Source organism: Mercurialis annua, linkage group LG2 (assembly GCF_937616625.2).
Source record: "Mercurialis annua linkage group LG2, ddMerAnnu1.2, whole genome shotgun sequence".
In the NCBI taxonomy this organism is placed as follows: domain Eukaryota; kingdom Viridiplantae; phylum Streptophyta; class Magnoliopsida; order Malpighiales; family Euphorbiaceae; genus Mercurialis; species Mercurialis annua.
In genome coordinates, this window is record NC_065571.1 from 12,904,423 (window position 1) to 12,925,847 (window position 21,425).

At 30.1% G+C, this 21,425-nt stretch overlaps 1 protein-coding gene across 1 annotated transcript; it reads left to right on the forward strand.

Moving 5' to 3' along the window:
• Positions 1-1,826: 1,826 nt before the first annotated feature.
• Positions 1,827-11,763, forward strand: LOC126667138 (pleiotropic drug resistance protein 1-like). The gene is made up of 24 exons (XM_056104629.1): positions 1,827-2,155; positions 2,250-2,370; positions 3,448-3,536; positions 3,628-3,872; positions 4,101-4,177; positions 4,242-4,322; positions 4,964-5,017; positions 5,182-5,272; positions 5,335-5,636; positions 5,906-6,187; positions 7,089-7,405; positions 7,659-7,819; positions 7,926-8,029; positions 8,289-8,445; positions 8,526-8,582; positions 8,851-8,981; positions 9,086-9,418; positions 9,496-9,786; positions 9,857-9,940; positions 10,106-10,239; positions 10,322-10,549; positions 10,650-10,821; positions 11,069-11,323; positions 11,473-11,763. Exons 1-24 carry the CDS (start codon positions 1,827-1,829, stop codon positions 11,728-11,730), a joined length of 4,353 nt encoding a protein of 1,450 aa, XP_055960604.1. The 3' UTR covers positions 11,731-11,763.
• The last annotated feature ends 9,662 nt before the right edge of the window (positions 11,764-21,425 follow it).

The window sequence follows — 21,425 nt, forward strand, 5'->3', positions numbered from 1 at the left end:
TTTTTCTTCAGTTTCTTTTAAGTATGGTCTCTAATTGAGCGACCATCTGAGGGAGAAGATGTATGGGTATCCAAGAATCTATGTTTTTGTTTCAAGTGAAAATTTTCAACTGGCTTGCTTTTCCTTGAGCAAGGATTTACCTATCTATGTCCAATATCATTGGAGGGAAACTGGTTTGGGGCTAGTACCCTGTTCGCCGGAATTTGAACTTTGAAACTGTCGGTCCCAGTTCCGAACCGGTAGTCCGGTGGTGGTTCCAGTCTGGGATTCTGATTCTTGATCTTAAAATTACAACTAAAGTGATTTAAGGAGACATAATTATTTTAAATAGTAGGAAACCTAAATTTTAAGCCCTTTTTTCCTTCAAATTAAAAGAAAAATTAAAGGGTAATGTTTTTTTTTTTTAATTTTTAGAGTTTATTTTTATCTAAAATGTTAATTTTAATTTTTTGTTTTAAGTTTTTTCTTTGAATTGGTCAGATCTGGAACTAAAATCATGATATTTCTCTAGAAACTATGAACTGCCGGTTCCAAATTGAAACTATCTGTGTTAGTTTGTTATGGTCGGCTCATCGGTGCCTGGACCTTTGGTGGTCGGTAGCCGGAACACTGGACCGCCGGTGCTGCTCCCTCCCTTGCTGCTTTCTACTGTTGTTCCTCAGGCCATCGTTAAAGATGCACCTGTGGATTGCTTGATTGATTGTGATTTTGAATCGGAATTGCTGCTCTTTAGGACTCTAACTAGCTTATTTGTCATTGAGTAGACTTTTAAATTACAAGCCATGTCAACAAAAACTATTGATTTCTATTAAAAAAAAATAAACAGCTAGAACGATTGAGATACAAATTTGAAATCCGAGGACTGTTAGGATATATTTTAATCTTTAAACACGGTCGGGGAGAGAGTAAAGTTCGGAAATAGTTTATGAAAAGTACTCTTAAAAATGTGAGTTTATGAAACTTTTAATTAAGTAGTATTATTTTTTTATATCAAATTAGAATAAATATTTTCCATAAAAGTATGATTTTTATTAACCATAGCAGAATTTCAAAGATTTTATTTTTTATTTTTCCAGTTAATATCTGAGCAATGAATATAAAACACTTTAATGAGTGAAATCCAGTGAACATTCCAAACTAAGCATGCTGAATCCAAAATCAGTCTGCCAAATCCAAATCTAAGGCAAATATAATAAAAATCTTGCTAACAATCTTTTTACATTCAGTTTTGGAAACAATAATGTTGATTTTTTCTATTTTCATTAAGTTGTCCAATACAATGGTTTTGGACATCTGCCTTGCAACACCAAACCTTCTGTTAAATTTGTAACTAAATCAACTATGGATTTACTGGAAACCTTTCTATATATATATATGGAATATTTAAAAAAAATTCACAAATGGTGAAAAATATAAAATTTTCTTCTCATATTTCATTTATAATTTTCTAAAATTAGGCAAAAGAATTTCCGAGCAGATTTTTTTGCGAGAGATAAAGCTCTAACTTCAAATTTAAACATATGTATATGTGAGTGCGTTTCAAATATGTAACTTCCATTAAGTAAGAAGAGCGTCATACCAACTCACGAGGATTATATATTTATATGTTAGAGGAGCAACAAATGCATCATTTCACTAAATAATTCATCAATGACATGAAGAAAAAATTCACATATATATAATTGTCAACAATATTAATAGCAACAAATTTCATTTCCTTGATTTCTTGAAGCAACAGGACTCAAAATCTTGAATGAATTTGAAGATATAGAACTAATCTTTGGCGGGTTGCGGATATTAATCGATAAACGAAAGATTTCTTATCAATGGAGAGTGATCTTTATAGAGCAGGAAGCAGTGTACGAAGAGGTAACTCATTAATGTGGAGCAACACTGCAGAAATATTTTCAGCATCTAGTAGAAGTGATCAAGAAAATGATGAAGAGGCTTTAATCTGGGCTGCGCTTTCAAAACTGCCAACTTATGATCGTTTAAAGAAGGGCATACTAAAATCTTCGGTCGGCGGATCGGTTCATGAGGTCAAAATACACAACCTTGGGTTGCAAGAAAGGAAGAATTTGGTGGATAGATTGGTAACGGTAGCTGAGGAAGATAATGAGAAATTCTTGTTAAAACTCAGGAATCGTATCGATAGGTTAAAAATCTAGTAATTTTTGTTGATATTCGTGTTTATTATTTTAAATTTGTTGTGATTTTAATGTAATTTTATGTTTTTTTGATTGTTTTAGAGTTGGAATTCATGTTCCGACCATTGAAGTTCGGTTCGAACATCTGAATATTGAAGCAGAAGCTTTGGTTGGTAGAAGAGCTTCGCCTACGTTCTTCAATTACATTACTAATATGGTGGAGGTATGAACATGCATGCAATTGCATCTCACTGATTCTTTTTTCAAATTCTAGATTAGCTATGTTTTGCAGAACTGCAAAGTGAAAACGGAAATGGTGAAATTTTTTACAAAAATATATCATAAATAGGGTTAAATGCAAAACACAAGCTAATTTCATTTTTTTTGTAATTCTAACAGCTCATTGAAAATTCGATCAACCGGTGATGATGTATACACCCAGACCTATCTTACCATGCCTTCTGTTTTTGGATTTAGGTGTCCCATGTCAACACAGATTGATCGAATTTTATTCATTCGAATTGTAAAAATTAAAAGTTTATGTTTAATTCAAATATAAAAGTTGAGAGGTCATATTCAAATTACAAAAGAAGTGATAATTCATAATTTTATTTGCATTTATTGCCTTAGACATACAAATCTCAGAGTTTCAGAAATACATTCAAAGATGGAAACAAAATGCTGAAATAAAAAATGGCTAAATCATATTTGTTTGGCTCAATCATCAAAACATGTTATAAATATAAAATTTTGGAATTTCAAATGTATTTTGGAAACAAAAATGAAATACTAACAAGTAAAACTAAATAAGTTTGGCTTGATAATCAAAATATGTCACTTTTTTATTTTTTTCGTTTATGTTATAAATTTTCTAATTTTCTGATTTTTTTCTTATTTTCCAATTTTAAGTTTCAATTGTGTCAATTTTTTCAAATTTAAGTTTTTACACTTGAAAAAAAGTTCAAATATGTCCTTCATATTTGGCACATAGTCTCACTTTTAGTACTTTCGAAATATTAAAAGTTTATTCAGACTACGTGTCAAATATGAAGGACATATTTAAATTTTTTCTAGAGCAAAAAAATAACAATTTGAAAAACATAGATACAATTAAAACTAAAATTAGAAAATGAAATTAAAACTGACAATTCAGAAAGTTTGGGATATAAACAAAAAGAAAGTAAAAAATGTGGAGTATTTCTGGATGATTAGACCAATAAGTTTTTATGCATTTAATATATAGAGTAAATTGGTATTGAAATTTCTCAAATGTAATCCTAAATTTCTTTTATATTTGAAGGGTCTCCTGAATTCTCTACACATTGTATCAAGCAAAAAGAAAAACATTTATATCCTCAAAAATGTTAGTGGACTCATTAAGCCATCAAGGTAATAGCTTATAACATATGAACAATAAATCTTATTTTTAAACCATTGTGGATTCTGATTCATCAGTTGTTGAACACAATATGTTTTGCAGAATGACATTGCTTTTAGGTCCTCCAAGTTCAGGAAAAACAACACTATTACTAGCTTTAGCTGGAAAACTTGATCCTACTCTACAGATTTCAGGGAGAGTGACTTACAATGGGCATACCATGAATGAATTTGTACCCCAAAGAAGCTCTGCATATATCAGTCAGTATGATCTTCATATTGGAGAAATGACAGTCAGAGAAACCTTGGCTTTTGCTGCAAGATGTGCAGGGGTTGGCACTCGATATGGTATGTTCGGTTTCACATTTTTGATCTTAGTTTAGAATCTGAATCCAGGTGCTTAACAGTCCCGAGAAGTGTCTTAAATCCCGTAACTCATGTCAGTTTCGATTTGATATATTATGGATTCCGTAACTCTCACCAGCACGTTAAAGATTATTGTTACGTATTGTATTATATATATTGCTATATATGTTGTTTAAGAATATGATATCATTACATGTTGCAAATGTACAGATATGTTGGCAGAGTTATCAAGAAGAGAAAAGGCAATGAATGTTAAGCCTGATCCTGATCTTGACGTCTTCATGAAAGTATGTCACATTTCCGATTAACTTGAACTTGATACCTCATTATTATTCCCTGAATAAGCTTCAGATATGGCACAAGGCGGTTGTGCTAGGCTATTTTTACAACAAGCCAATGAGTGTTTGCGAGATTGGAATATTCAATTATTGTGTATTTTTTTTATCATTAAATATCCTAACATTGCAAACGTCTCATTGATTGTTGCACGAATGATGAGGCATAATCATTGTATTGAATAATTATAGGCCTAATCACTCAAAAACCCCTCACCTTTAAACTTTTTTTCAATTCTACCCCGACGTTGAAAATTTGTTAATTTTACCAACTTTTGAATTTTCCGTTTTCAATTGTACCCCAATATTTTAATTTTTGTTAATTTTTTTACTTAAATGATGAAATCATTCAATTAATTAAGTCTAAACATGAAATTAAATTCTTTTTTATTCAAAAAAGTACAAATAAGTCCTTTATTTTTAAAAACTAACTAAAAACCATAATCAAATTAACACTAATTTAAATTCTTAATTAATTTAACTAAATTTAAATAAATTTTAAAAATATACAATTAATATATGCGAGACATGGAGAATGTTTTAAACAAATTTCCAAACACAAAAGACGTTAATTTAATTTTTCAGGGTACAATTGAAACACAAAAATGCAAAATAGGGTAAAATTGACAAATTTGCAACGTCAGGGTATGATTGAAAAGGGGCTAAAAGGTCGGGGTTTTTTAAAACATTAGGCCATAATTATATGGCTATTGATCTTGTCATGTGCTATTACAACAGGCAGCAGCAATAGAAGGTGAAGAGACCAGTGTGGATACCGATTATATTCTAAAGGTACAAACATTCGGATTGTGATTCCTATTCTAGACTCATAAATATATTCTCCCATATATTAATACATGAAATGTTGTATATTTATCAATTTCATCATAATTGTAGATATACTAACTCATTTACCTATTATTTATCTGCATAATACCTTTGTCTGATATTTTCAGGTTCTAGGACTAGAACTCTGTGCTGATACACTGGTAGGAAACGATATGCTACGAGGCATTTCAGGAGGACAAAAGAAGCGCGTTACGACAGGTAAATTATAATGTTCTGCATCAGCATTAGATGAATGTGAGTTTCAAAAATTGATTTTGCAGGTGAGATGCTAGTTGGACCAACAAAAGCACTGTTTATGGATGAAATATCAACTGGCTTAGACAGTTCAACAACTTACCAAGTTGTGAACTCAATCAAGCAAAATGTCCACATTCTCAAGGGAACTGCTCTCATTTCTCTTCTCCAGCCAGCACCAGAGACTTATGATCTCTTTGATGACATTATTCTTTTATCGGATGGTCGGATTGTGTATCAGGGACCTCGTGAACAAGTGCTTGAATTTTTCGAGCACATGGGTTTCAAGTGTCCCGAAAGAAAAGGCGTTGCTGATTTCTTGCAGGAAGTAAGTATGCCAAAAAACTTTCATCAATCTCATATATTTATGCATATTGAAAGAATGCAGCTTACATTTTATTGTCACCTCTGAAATTTAATTACAGCACCTATTAGTAGGAGGATGCTGTGGCATTCAATCTAGGTCTAGTTGAGCTCGCATGAACATGAACCGAATGTGAACTCCTAATTGTAGACAACCCAAACCACAACCTGCCAACCCATACGACTCGAACAACAACCTGCCAACCCATACTTATGGATGTGAGACTATTGCAGGTGACTTCAAGGAAAGATCAGCAACAATATTGGGCACGAAGAAATGCGCCTTACAGATTCGTGACAGCCAAGGAATTGGCGGACGCATTCCAGTCGTTCCACGTAGGAAGGAAAGTTGGAGATGAGCTTGCAATTCCATTTGACATGGCTAATAGTCATAGAGCTGCTTTAACAACAAAAATATATGGTATCAGTAAGAAGGAACTCTTCAAAGCTTGCTTCTCCAGAGAATTTCTACTTATGAAAAGAAATTCATTTTTCTACATTTTCAAGTTCTCCCAGGTATGACTTCACTTTGACTCCATTACATTTTCAATCAACAAAGGTTCATTTCGTCCCTCAACTTGGGACCAAAGTGTTCAAATATGTAGTTCTAGAAGGAAAAAAAATTCACAATTTGTCAATTTTAGATCATTTTACACCTAAACTTACGTCATATTTGATGATCAAAGGTGTAATATAATCTAAATTGACAAGTTGTGAGTGTTTTTATTCAAATTCACAAACTTGGCTAAATATGAACATTTATTTGTGGCAGTCTCATAAATGTTTTATGGTATGGAAAAGATTGTACTAAAAATTTATAAGAAGGGTAAACTTGGCAAAATATAAATTTTAAAGTGGGAAAAATGTAATTTTAAAATGGTAAAGTTATACTATCTAATTTTATATTAACAATTTTAAAAAGATTCAAAATTATAAGGTGGGCAATTGTCCATCATACAGGCTTCCTGTTTCCGCCCCCTGTACTATAGACGAGTAACCTAGCCGAGCTTTTTTTGCATACTACTCAGAATTGACTAGAAAGTACTTGGAATTGACTTAATAATTAATCGAGTCGAGTACGAGTACGAGTTAATCAAATTAATTGTTTTGGTTGAGTTCAAATATCAAATAGGGTAGCGAGTCTAATTGAGTTTTATTTATAATTTTTGGTCCTTTATAATTATTTATTTTTATAATACCCGTTTAATTTTTTTTAATATTTATATAGATAATTTGCAGAGCCGAGTTCTGCTCGATTTTTAATTATTTTACCGAGCTCGATGGAGCTTCAAAGTTTTGAGTTTTAGAGTCTAGTCGAGCTCGAATGCGACATTATTAGACTTGAGCCAACTAGTTTACACCTTTAGTTCGTACTTATGAAAAGTAACTGATTGTCTTCCCTTTTGTCTGCTTTTAGCTGATAATAGTGGCATTAATTTCAATGTCACTGTTCTTAAGAACTGAGATGCACAGAGATTCTGTGGCAGATGGAATAATTTACCTGGGTGCATTGTCCTACATTGTCACTATGATCATATTCAATGGCTCAGCTGAGATTTCCATGACTCTTGCAAAAATTCCTGTCTTTTACAAGCAAAGAGACATGCTATTCTATCCTGCATGGGCTTATGCTCTTCCTGCATGGATCCTCAAAATCCCTGTTACATTCATAGAAGTTGTTATCCTCGTTTTCACTACCTACTATGTTATCGGATTCGATCCCAATATCGGAAGGTATGATACGTTTTTTTTCGATCTTTCATGTTTGTTTTTCACAATCCGTCATTGTCAGAACTATGTATATACACATAAATAGAAGTGTGCAAAAACTGAATCAAATCGAACTGAATCGGCAAATCAACCAGGCCGACTAGTTTAGTCTAGTTTGAAAAAGTTAAAAAGTTCAACTCAGTTCGGTTTAAACGGAATGCACACCCCTACACACAAGGCTATGTTTCTAAGTTTGAATGTCATGCAATTTGTGCAGGTTTTTGAAGCAATACCTGGTGCTAGTATTTGCTAACCAGATGGCTTCCGGGTTATTCCGAGCCATTGCTGCTGTTAGTAGAAATATGCTTATTGCAAGCACTTTTGGTTCATTTGTACAGCTGATTGTTTTCACCTTAAGTGGTTTTGTCCTGTCAAGAGGTATAACTAGCAATACAAGCTTATTGAAGAGTAATCTTTCAATTAAAACTAAAACTAAATCGAAACCTTATTAATCCTGTTTTCTGATACTGTTTTGATGTTACAGACAAAATTAAGAAATGGTGGACATGGGCTTATTGGACATCGCCCATGATGTATGGGCAGAATGCAGTTGTAATCAATGAGTTCCTTGGAAAGAGTTGGAGTAAGGTAAATTCTGCATATGGCTGAGCAAAAACCGAATTAGACCGTTCTTCCTAACCAAAGAGCGAAATTTATTTGGACTCGGTAAAAATGGTTAAATGGACTAGTTAGCATATCATATTTTAGCCTAACTGTATATGATTCGTACCGAAAGAATCAAATTAGACTGAACCAAACTGAACAGAACCATGCACACCCCTAAGCCTGCATATATGTGCTTTCCTTTTTAAAGTTGGCTAATATTTGAGTTTACCTGACATCAAAGGTTCTTCCAAATTCGACGGAGCCACTCGGAGTAGAAGTTCTGAAGTCTCGTGGGATTTTCACAGAAGCATACTGGTACTGGGTTGGAGTTGGTGCATTGGTTGGATTCACACTTCTATTCAACTTCTTATATGGTCTATGTCTCACTTTCTTGAACCGTAAGTATCGTCAGCTTTATAAAATTTTAATTTCTTTAGAAGTGAGCTGATTTTTGAATTTGTGCTATTAATCTTTGCAGCAATTGACAAGCCTCGACCAGTTGTATCAGAAGACCCACCGCAGGATGATGAACGAGGTATAGAGCGAAAGCTTATCTGTAGCATTATATTGCACCGAAACTTGTAGAGTCCTATGCTTTGACATTTTGTTTTCATTTCTGAATATACTTCTGAAACCCCGAAACTTTTATCTTTATAACATTTTCTCGTAAAAATATCGTTTTTCCGTTCTTTTTTCTGCAATTTTCCTGTTTCAGAGTTTTCATTTTGGTGCTACATAGAGTAGCTGCAAGTCATCAAGTAACATGCTTTGTATGTGCTAATTATATTTAATCTGATGCACAGGGAGTGATGAACAACTTAAAAGAAGTGAGTCCTCCAGGTCCATGACTAACAAGAAAACAGGAATGGTTCTTCCCTTCGAACCGCATTCTGTAGTTTTCAGAGAAATTACATACTCTGTTGACATGCCTCAGGTAAAAACAAAATGAGGCAAATTCCATTAGTATCCTGTTTTACAGTGATTAGTTCAGGTTTATGTTTTCATTCATTTTTTTCTTTTTGTGAATAAACTTTGCAGGAAATGAAAAATCATGGTGTTCATGAAGATAAGCTGGTGCTATTAAAGGGTGTTTGTGGTGCTTTTAGGCCTGGTGTACTCACTGCTCTTATGGGTGTTAGTGGTGCTGGTAAAACCACTCTGATGGATGTTCTAGCCGGCAGAAAAACCGGCGGATACATTGAAGGGAACATCATGGTTTCAGGTTATCAAAAGAAGCAAGAAACATTTGCTAGAATTTCTGGATACTGTGAGCAAAATGACATTCACTCGCCCCACGTCACAGTTTACGAGTCGCTAGTCTTCTCAGCTAAGCTTCGTCTTCCGCCTGAAGTTAATGCGGATACCAGAAAGGTAGGTGTCAGTAATTCAATTGTGTTTTCGGCTTCATTTTGTTATAGTCCTGATATTCTGTTTAAAATTAACTGCAGATGTTCATTGAGGAAGTTATAGAGCTTCTGGAACTTAATCCATTGAGGCACGAATTCGTCGGATTGCCTGGCGTAAATGGCCTATCAACTGAGCAACGCAAGCGACTAACTATTGCTGTCGAGTTAGTAGCGAACCCGTCAATAATTTTTATGGATGAGCCCACATCAGGACTAGATGCAAGAGCTGCTGCTATTGTCATGAGAACAGTTAGGAACACAGTCGATACAGGACGGACAGTTGTCTGCACAATTCATCAGCCTAGCATTGACATCTTTGAATCCTTCGACGAGGTGAGAATTTACCAGAAAATTGTTCTTTTGAATCGGAGTCATGCATTTTGACATGAATTGGCATTTGTAGCTGCTCCTGTTGAAGAGAGGAGGAGAAGAAATATACGTAGGACCACTCGGTCGACATTCTTGCCAGCTGATAGAGTACTTTGAGGTATGTAAATATTTAAAGTCTACAATTTATATAGCATACAACTGATTCTTGTAAAAATACAGTTTCGCCTTTTTCTGCTCAACATTTCTGTTTCCGTGCAACATAGTATATAAGTTCAAGCATTTACTTGAGTCGCGAACTAATGCACACGTTTTCAAACTGAAGGGAGTTGAAGGAGTGAGTAAGATCAATGATGGATACAATCCAGCGACTTGGATGTTGGAAGTTACCACTCCCGGACAAGAATTAGCTTTAGGTGTTGATTTTGCTGATATATACAAGAATTCAGAACTTGACAGGTACGTTTACTGAACTAAGATACAGATTTGAAAATGAAGTTCATCCAAATTTGATGAGTTAATTTTTGCATACATTTTTCAGGAGAAACAAAGTACTAATTGAGGAATTAAGCAAGCCAGTTCCTGGTTCAAGCGACCTGTATTTCCCTACTAAATACTCTCAGCCATTTCTCAATCAATGCTTGGCATGCTTATGGAAACAAAATCGGTCTTACTGGTGCAACCCGCGATATACTGCTGTTAAACTCATTTTTACAATCTTTACAGGCTTGATTCTTGGAACAATGTTCTGGGATCTCGGCATGAAAACGTAAGATATACTAGTAAACTAAGAATATGATAGTTTAAAATCCCGATGTTGGATTCTGTCTCTCTCCCTTCTAATGCTATCCTCATTTAACTAATCGCAGGACAAACAGACAGGATCTCTTTAATGCTATGGGTTCAATGTTCGTCGCTGTCATGTTCCTTGGATCGCAGAACGGATCGAATGTGCAGCCTGTTGTAGCTGTCGAACGGACAGTGTTTTATCGAGAAAGAGCTGCAGGAATGTACTCGGCCATGGCATATGCATTTGCACAAGTACTACTCTTTACTTATCACACAAGCACATACTTGCATATAAAATCCTATGTTGCAATAAAATTTGTCTGAGTCCTACATTTCATCATTTCAAATTCATTTCTCAAAACGCTTCTGTAACACGAAAACTTTATATTTATAACTTATCTTTAGCATTTGTTCATTACCTAGTTACCGTTTTCGTTCAAACATAAATTAAACTGTGTTGATTTCTTCACTTGAAAATCTGATGTTTTTTTGGTTTCAGGCTGGCATTGAGATTCCATATGTTTTTGTTCAAGCTATATTTTATGGTGTGATAGCATATGCAATGATGGGCTTTGAATGGTCAGCAAATAAATTCTTTTGGTACATGTTCTTCACATACTTCACATTCCTGTTCTTCACCTTCTACGGAATGATGGTTATGGCGTTATCACCGAACCAGCACGTTGCTGCCATCATTTCAGCTGCAATCTACGGAATGTGGAATCTTTTCTCAGGGTTCATAATCCCTCAGCCTGTAAGTTCTTTGATCAAATGCAGACAATATCTTCCATTAATACTAGGAAGTCTGTTGCCACTGGCGGAACTAGAAATTTTACACGCCGTTCGGCTACTTTTATTTATCAAAAAAGTATCAATTACATCATTTTTTTTTTGTTATGACAGAGGATGCCTGTGTGGTGGAGATGGTTCTATTGGATATGTCCAGTAGCTTGGAGCTTAAATGGATTGGTTACATCACAGTATGGAGATTTAAAGACAAAACTTGATACAGGAGAAACTGTGGAGTCTTTTGTCAGAAATTATTTCGGATTCAAGCATGAACTTCTCGGAGCAGTTGCGGTTATTGTTCTTGGTTTTGTACTTCTTTATGCATTTATTTTTGCTGTTTCCATTAAGATATTTAATTTCCAGAAGAGATAGATTGACATTCTTATTGATTTTGAGAGTAAGTACATTTTTAATAGTTTAGTTTGTTCATTTGCAATGCATACTAAATGTTTATTCATATATTTATACTAGTTCAAACACCCTCGCATTGCTTCGGAATGAACAAACACACAAATTGATGTCTTTTTTTCAAAATAAAAAAAATAAAAGAAATTATATTAATTATTAACTACAACCAATATACAACTAACTTTTTTTTAAAAAAAACATACATATCAGATTCTTTTATTAAAACATTGTTTTAAAAATAAGCAGAAATATAATAACCGATTAAAAAGGCATGACTATTTATTATTAGTAATAATAAGAATTTATTAAAATATATGACATCTAGTCTATTTTTAATATAATAAAAAAATTGTGGTAATTTCCTACAATAAACTATTCGCTAACTTATTTACAACTTTACCTACCGGTTTTTGACTTTTCTTTTCTGATTTTTTTTATTTACGAAAAATACTTTTTTCTTTTTTCTAATTTCACAAATATCTTTTTTCACTTTTTAATAATTTATTCTCTTTTTTTATAGATTTAAATTTCTGATATTTTTTATTTCGGAATTTTTTTTTCCAGAAAATACTTTTTTTTGTCGGAAAATTTATATACTTTATTTTATACGGAGTGTTTTCGCCCTACTTGACTTTTTAAAATTCTGACTCCAACCCTACCCGTATTGTGTCAGTACCTCATAGGTTCACATCGGTTTTGAATTACTTTTGTCCCTTAATCGATTTAATGTATTTGTATAATTTAATCTGACATGGTTGGCTAATAATCACCCATGGCTCCTGACTTTTGGGTCTGTAATCACTAAACCCCCTGATGTTTAAAAACGATCACTAAACCCTCTGATATTTGTGGCGGTGCTCGCTAAACTTGCCTCAAACCAAGTGAGATTTAAGCAAGTACAACTTATTTGAATTTTAATAAGAAAGTGAATTCTCTTTAATTAGGGAGTTGGACTTATAACTTTCCGAAATATAATATATTTAAATTTAATCAAACAAGAAAAATTTACAGTTTCTCGAAAAATAAATTTTTTATAACTTCTTTATCTTCATCCAAACCAGATTAAAATGTTTTTATTAATTGGTCGTATTTTCTTGCAATTATTGCAAAGTAGATATTAGATAAAGACTTTGTGTAGAAAGGGGAGTAAAAGTTAAACAACTAGGCCTACCTAGTTCACCATATAGAATTATAAACTATCTACTAAATATGTGACGCGTGGTATTATTAAATAAAATTAACCTATAAATAAATTTTATATTAATTGATAATATTATAATTAGAAGGATTAATTTCATAAAAAATCACGACCTTTACATGAAATTTCATTTTAATCACGATTTTTAAAAGTTGTCATCTAAAACCATGACCTTTCATTTTTTTTTTTTTTAAAAATCTATCATTTTAGTGTATTTTTTTTGACTAAATTCTTCATCAAATCATTAACTAACCCAAATTATAAATCGACACCAAATATTATTATCTTTCGGCTAGCGTATATAGAATTAGTAATTTTTTTTAGAAAAAATACATTAAATTTTACTTTGGTGATAGATTTGAAACAAAATAAAAGGTCGTGCCTTTAAATGCCAACTTTAAAATATTGTGATTAAAATAAAACTTCGTGTAAAAATTGTAATTTTTTATGAAATTAACCCTAATTAAAATTGAATGCTATTTATCTATGGGTTATGATATTCAATAAATTGGAACCAAAATTGATTAATGGAGCCAGTAAATTTGGTCTATTTTGATTTAAATTATTAAATTTTCAGTTTTTATAATACTAATTTGGTTTAATTATATATCATATTTTAATAAAATGTTTGTTTGATTTTGAAAATAACTAAAAAAAATTGATTCGGTTTGGACCGAAAGCACACCCTAGGATCATGGGATTCATATTGAAAGAAACTGTGACCCTAAAGTAACTGTAAGCTTTATTCCCGATCGCTCACAATTTCTAAAAATAATGAAGAAGGATTTATAGTAAAACCATGATTAGAAAGAGATTAAGTTATCGAAAACTAAAATAAATTATTTAGTTTGGGATGAAAAATAAATGCTGGTTCGCCAATAATTAATAGGGTGGTTTTATTTTGACAAAACCCATTCGGAAGCTCCTCTATTTACTAGTTTTGTTCGAGAAGCCCCCTATTCCAAAATTGTTTACGTTTGGGTCCCTGCATTTGACAAATTCTGATTTTCAAGTCTTTCTGAAGGATTAGAGGAATAAAAAAAGTTTTAAGTATAGAGACTGGAAAAAATTAAAAAAGAATTTGAAAATCAAAAATTATACAAGTAGAGGAACCAGAAAAATAAAAAAATAGTACAAAAATTTTATAAATAAAAATAATATAGTGCAAGGGTCTGTAGATGTTTAACCTTTCATTTTCTCTAGTTGAAAAGTAAATGCTAACAAATGCATGTGTAATGGGTCTTATGACAAGAAATCCCATTAAACTTTTGTCCAAAAGAAGACCAAGATTGATCGATTCTCTTCCAACATATAGGCCAAATAAGTTTTTTTGCCATCACATCGCACCATAATTTGGGCCATATTGTACTCAATACCAAATGCAATTCGGAAAGTGAACCACTTAATGAATTATAGGTTTTTGTTTCAAATATATTTTTGTATTAAGATAGAAAAGATCCCAAAATAGGGTTTACAAAAAGAGAGCTCAATAGCTTGTACAAGAAGTAAAAGTGGTATTACCATTCAAGTTAAGAAATTATTATGTTAAGAAGTTATAGAATTTTTTATTATTTATATTAATATACAATTTATATGTTAAGAAATTATTATGAGATTATATTGCATTTGAAATAAAAATTACTATAAAAAGAAACCGTATACTTCAACTATTCTAATTCATTCCTTAAATTAAAAACTATTCTGCTTCCTATTTAGACTTTCCTAATGCATATGAAAAATTACAAGTCATCCGCGGAGACTGGAATAAAGTGTTTTAATTTTTTGATTTCAAAGGGAGCAATTAAGAAATATGAAAGAGTTTTGTGTCTATGGAGACCAGACTCGATACATATTAGTCAAGACAAGAGTTCTAAATTTCAAGTGATATTTATGACAAAAAAAAAAAATTAAAGTCGTGATATCTAGTATCTTTTTATTATAATAAAAATAAGGTTTAATTACATATAAAATCACCATCTTTACACGAATTCTCAAAAATAACACGATCTTTAAAACGTGTCAATTCAGGGCATCACTTTTCATTTCTTTTCAAAAACAACATAAGCACATTTTTAGATAAATTTTTGCTGACATGAACACCCGATGGAAGTGTCATGTGTCATGCCACGTCAGCAAAAACGCCAATAAAAATGTGCCCGTATTATTTTTGAAAAGAAATAAAAGGTGGTGCCATGAATTGCCACGTTTTAAAGGTCGTGTCATTTTTACAATTTCGTATAAAAGTAGTGATTTCATATGTAATTAACTCGAAAAATAAAAATAATCAAAAATATATTTTTATTACTAAAATATTCAAAACAAGTTGAGAGTGAATAAATTTAGGAACAAATGATGGGGAAACTTGAATCGGCCGGGTACCTTGATAATGCATAGATGTTTTTGGTTTGGTTGTCATGCATATAAAAATTGTTATAAGCAAAATGGGTGCAAGGATGTCTGCCCACCCTCCTTTGAATGATTCTCTTGTCTTTTTCTAGTTCCATGCATGCTTCTCGTCATCTCATTTCTGCTCATATTCGATGAGCCCATTCAACCACTTCTTTCTATTCATGTTTAACTTTTTTTTTTTGTGAGGAATAAAATATAAGTAAAAGCCACAAAAAGGTGACAAAAACCTTTACTCCAAGCTTTCGCATAAGAAGTGACATGCTCTAGGCGGCACATTAAAAGCTACGATTAAGAGCAAAGGCTAAAACATCAAAGTCTAGAAAATTTTAAATATGACAGTTTTTTTCTATATATTTTTCTTAAAGTTAAAAATTTGAAATGTTTTTATTTTTCAGATTTAAAACATCAAATAAACACTAATAACATATATATTTTTATTATTTTATCTTTATATACAGTATTATTATTATTTTTGTCAAAGATAGCCTACTCTAATTGTTAGCGGGATTAGCGGGGGTTAATGTTAGACATTTTTTAAAGATTTAAGGTCTGAAAAACTACCGACCTTTCAAATTTTTTCAATTGCACCCTCACCTTATAATTTCTTCAAAAGCACCCTATTTCGTATTTTTAACTTTCAATAGCACCCCGACTTTGTAAAACAGTCGAACCCTCAACCTCATACACATATTATTAGAGTTTGGCCAACTGGGCCAAACCTTCAAGTGTCAATATTATATTTTTATAACAAAAATTATACTAATGAAAGTTAAATTAAGTAAAAATATAGATTATACTTTTTTTACTCTAACCGATTTTGAGATGAAAATTAGACAATCTTTGGTCTCTTGATCAAAATATCATCTCCTCTTTATCCAATTGTATATATTTATTTAAATGAACTGACTTTGTGTGTTTGTAATGGTCGCTTTTGTGTTATAGGTGTGTTTTTGAATTTCATTAAAATTTTATTATTCTAGACGATCATCTATATTGATTCTTGATGAATCTAGCTAGTTGTTTTACTATATTTCTTAAGTCGTTTAAATTTTTGTGATCATTAAAAATTGTTTGTTGCATATGGATGTTGGTTTTACCAATTTTTGCAATAGCCCAGATTCGCAAGTTGCGAGTTCTTTTGAAGAAGTGAGGCTGTTTTAATCACATAGTTTATCATAATTTTTTGAGTTAATTACTTAAAAAATCATGACCTTTACATAAAATTTCAATTTAATCACGATTTTTAAAAGTTGTCATATAAAACTTTTTTTATCAAATTTTTTGCCAAATTATATTCCAGTGTATTTTTGCTAACGCGGCCCCCAGAATCTGGCAGATTTAAAAATAATAAAAGATAAAAATACACCGAAAAATAATCAGTTATAGATTTGAAAAATATGAAAGTTCATAGTTTTATATAGCAACTTTTAAAAGTCGTGAATAAAATTTTATGTAAAGTTCGTGATTTTTTATGAAATTAAACCTAATTTCTTTTCAGAATGTTCAATAAATTTGTATATGTTTCCAACCTAAGCATCTTGTCATATAATATAATTATCATTCTTACATTGTAAATGTTACCGGATTGAAGAAATAATAATTTATGAATGATATTTTCAATATTTTTAGATGACTATATTTTTAAATGTATTAAACCAAAAGTCTTTATCACATACAACCGTTGCGCCATATTATTTTTATAATAAGGCAATGAGCATTTGTGATAAAAAAAATTATTATTTATTTTTTTATTATTTAATTTTCCACATGATTAATACACAATTGATTTGTTTCACGAATAACATGGTATAATGCGTATCCTAATAATTTGTGATCAAAATAGCATTTGTGATAAAAAAAAAAATATTCATTGAACCAATAACAAGTTTAGTCTAACAGTTAAATCTTTTTAATGCGTATCCTAATAAACTAGTCGTAAGCCCGTGCATTTGCACGGAACAATTAGTATTAATATTTTAAAAATTTATTCATATAAAATGACTTAAATTTAGTATTTTATAACTTATAAAATAATACATAAATATTTTATTCAATTTTAAAAAAGCTAATGACAATTTCTTAGTAATCATAATTTTTTAAAAAGAAAATAAACATATTTTCTAAATTTAAATTTAAAAAAAATACTTATTTAGTATTATTCAAATTGGAAACTAATTTTTTTTTAAGAAAATGGAAACTAATTAGAATTATATATTAATCACAACTTTAAAAAATTAAATAAGTGTTTTATTTAAATTGATAACTCATGAAAATGCTCGTTTGATCCTCTCAATTACATAAGCATATAGATATAGATACATAAATAAATTTACTTTACTATTATGATATGTTTTATAAATAAATAGTATATACTTACATTTAATTATAAAAAGTAATTAATGTAAAAGAAATTAAACAATGATAAGTTTTGCTATCTAAAAATTCATATTCATTAGAAACATTCAAGACAAAATAAATGACTCATAGTAGAAATTTTAGTCCCTAAAGATAAAAACTATTGGGTGATCATTAAAAAGTTAATAAATGAAAATAAATATATTTAAAATTGATATCTATTAATTTGATCAATTTTTTTAAAAAAAAGTTTAACCACTTAATCGAATCAAAATATTTTATCAATCGATTCAAATTAACCAAAACCTTTGAGCCATCTTCACGACATTATTTGTTTTGTTGCTTATACTATATGTTGATTGTGATGAACCTGGTATATTAAAAAGCTATCACATTCAGACACAATAATTGTGTAGTATACCTATATTATATTATGTGTCTAATTAATATGCTTTAAGTAATTATACCATTCTAATAATAATTATTGTGTGTGCATAATCTTATAGTGATTTTTATACATGATCTGCATTTATGTGGAGAAAATAAGGATTATAATAGAATTAAAAAAAGATTATAAAACTATATAATTTTATAGTTTGAACTTTGAACAATTACATATTTTATCAAACTCTTCCTTATTCAACTAACTTTTATTTAAATTATAATCCTACTGAAATTAAACTTTTATTAATTATTTATTATTTAAAAAATACTTAAATAAATTGATCTTTTATAATAATAATTATCTATTAATAATAACTTTATTAAATTAAAAATTATTTTTCTAAATTTAAAACTCATGAAAATACTCTTTAAATCTGCCATATATAAATTACCAAATTCATATATCATATATATCTATGATTATCTAGTAACAACAACCTAAACAAATTAATATTTTATCTAAGTTGAGAATTCATAAAAATTCCAAGCAGTTAAACTTCCTTATAAATAGGTCTATTCAATTGCATCGTAAGTGTTACAAATATCAAATATCGTATAATATTTTTATTTGATTTTACAGGGAGGTTACAATGTCAAAATTGATTAACAAAATGAAACTCTTTAATTTGATTTAATTAAATTTGAAATTATAAAAAACTGTTGTTTAGTTTGATTTTATTGGTAAAAAAATTAATTTATTTTAAATTTAGAACAAAAAAATCAAATTCATTAATTTTAAAAGTTAATTCAATTCCCAACTAATTAAGTTTATTGGATGTTACTCGTCATTCACTCATCTCCATTATCGATGAATTTTCAAGTCTTTATTATGATACTAACACTGATGAAACCATTCTAAAAGGTACTTATTCTGGCAAAATAGTCAAGGGTAATTTTTGTGCATCTGCATGTCGATGATATCAAAAATATATTTTAATGATCTTTCTTATTTGTAGATATGAGTTTGGAAAAATTATTGCACACAACCGTTGCGCCATGTCATTCGTGCAACAAACCAATTATGCGTTAATCATGTGGAAAATTGAATGATAAAAAAAATAAGTAATAATTAAAAAATTCCCTATCGCAAATGCTCATTGGCTTGATGTAAAAATAACGTGGCGCAACGGTTGCATGGGATAAACACTCATGAGTTTGTGTTCATCTAAATGGCGTCATTAGTTATTGGTTTGTGAACTTCACTTATGCTTCTGGCAAGAACAAATCAATTCACTTAAAGAAAGGTTCTTTTTCATTAGTTTAGTCATATTTTGAGTATCGGTAAATAAAACGTGTGATAAAATAATAGTACCTGGTACATTTTAACCAATGAAATGGATCCAATTCCCAAAGAGTGAAGCTGCCTCTAGGGAAGCAACTGAAAATAGAATTGCACAGTAGAGCATAATAACAATTCATATGACAAATGTTCACCATACAAACAATTCATATGGCAGTTGATTTTTAATTAAAAAAAATCACACAGATATGGTGCACAAGCTCAAGTTGTATAATTATATTAGCTTACAATAAGTAGAAGTTCTCGTCGTGGTTTTATGAATAATTGATGTCGATGCACAGTTTATAATAAAACAACATAATTGTTATACAATGATATTCAATAGTTTATTGAAAAACAAATACTGCAAAACATAGTTATCTTAAACTGAAGAGGATAAACTTTATAGAAATATTAGCTTTAAAGATAGATATTACGTTAAAAATCATTAAAAATAATAAAATAAAATTAAGTATTTTAAAAAAATGGAAACTCTAAGCATCCATTGGTTCTTTCAATTATATAAGTATAAATAATAAATTTATTAAAAAAAAATGTGAAAAAAATTATAATAGATAGACTAATAAAATAAAAATTTATTTTAATGTTAATAATAGATTATTTAAAAATGCTGAGGTTCTTCAATATTGATACTCTTTTAATAGTAATAATTTTTATATTAGGTAAAAATCAAATAAAATATAATGTTAAAATAATAAAAATTAATCAAATATTTTTATAACATGTGAGTTTGTCAAAATTCTAGATTAATTTTATTTTTAAAAAAAATAATATTCAATAAATAAATAATTTGTAAAAATTAGAAATTTTTATAAATTAATATATACTGAACACTATAAAGTGTAGAGGAGTTATACTTTCTTAATTGTTTCAATTGGAGATAAACTTGTTTCAATTAATTTGAAGGTATTTCTTATTTATTTCAATGAGTGATCATAAGAAGGTAAAAATTAGTTTTGCACCAAAACACAACTCTTCAGTATTTCAGAGTCAAAACCCATAAATGAAAAGTAATAAATATATATGAAAAGATTATATCATACCTTCAAATCTAAGCTATAAGCACTTTCCACTTTTCCCGTAACATACCACCTGATGATAAAAGTAAGCAAATTTTAGATTGCAATAATCAGGATACAGTGAGTAAAATATCCGAGAACTCAACAAAAGAATAAAACAAACTGTTTGAGTATTTAACTAACTAAAAGAAAACAATTGCCGTGATAACAAAAATTAATGAGCAAAAGTAAAATCCTAGAAATAACAATGCTTGAAATTATAACGTGAAAAGGAGAATGGATATTATGGTGGTATTTATATTGATATATTGGGTAGTTCATTTAGATTAGGTTGCTAAATGTCATGATAAACTCTAATTAAACTAAGTATTTTATAAAAAGTGGGAACTGATGTGATTATCTATTAACATTGAATTTTAAAAATTAAATAAAAATGAAGTAGTTTATAAAAATTGGAGACTATGAGAATTCTCTATTTTATGAGAATCAATGAGAGGCCTCCGTTGATCCTTTCAATTATATAAGTATATAGATAGATATAGACCCTACCCAGCAATTTTAAAATATTAATTACTTTAATATTGTTCAATTAATGAAGGTTTCTCATCATACACACGTATCCTTATTAATCTGCTGCTAAAGAAAATTAACTAAAAGGTGCATGCTCCTTTAGTAAGGAAGGAAAATTAACTAACAACTACATGTTCTCTAGCAAGGAACATAGATTTACATTAGATGATAGCACAATTAATACAAATAGTATATACATTAGTAGGCACGTATTCCATAAATCATTGCGAGGGGATCAAATCTGTAAGTATATCACACTTGGTGAACAAAATAATATTAATTATTCACATTATATATTACCTCTACCGTACATATGACTTTGCTGCAAAAAAAAACAATTTTCCTTCTTGTGATATCAATCGCA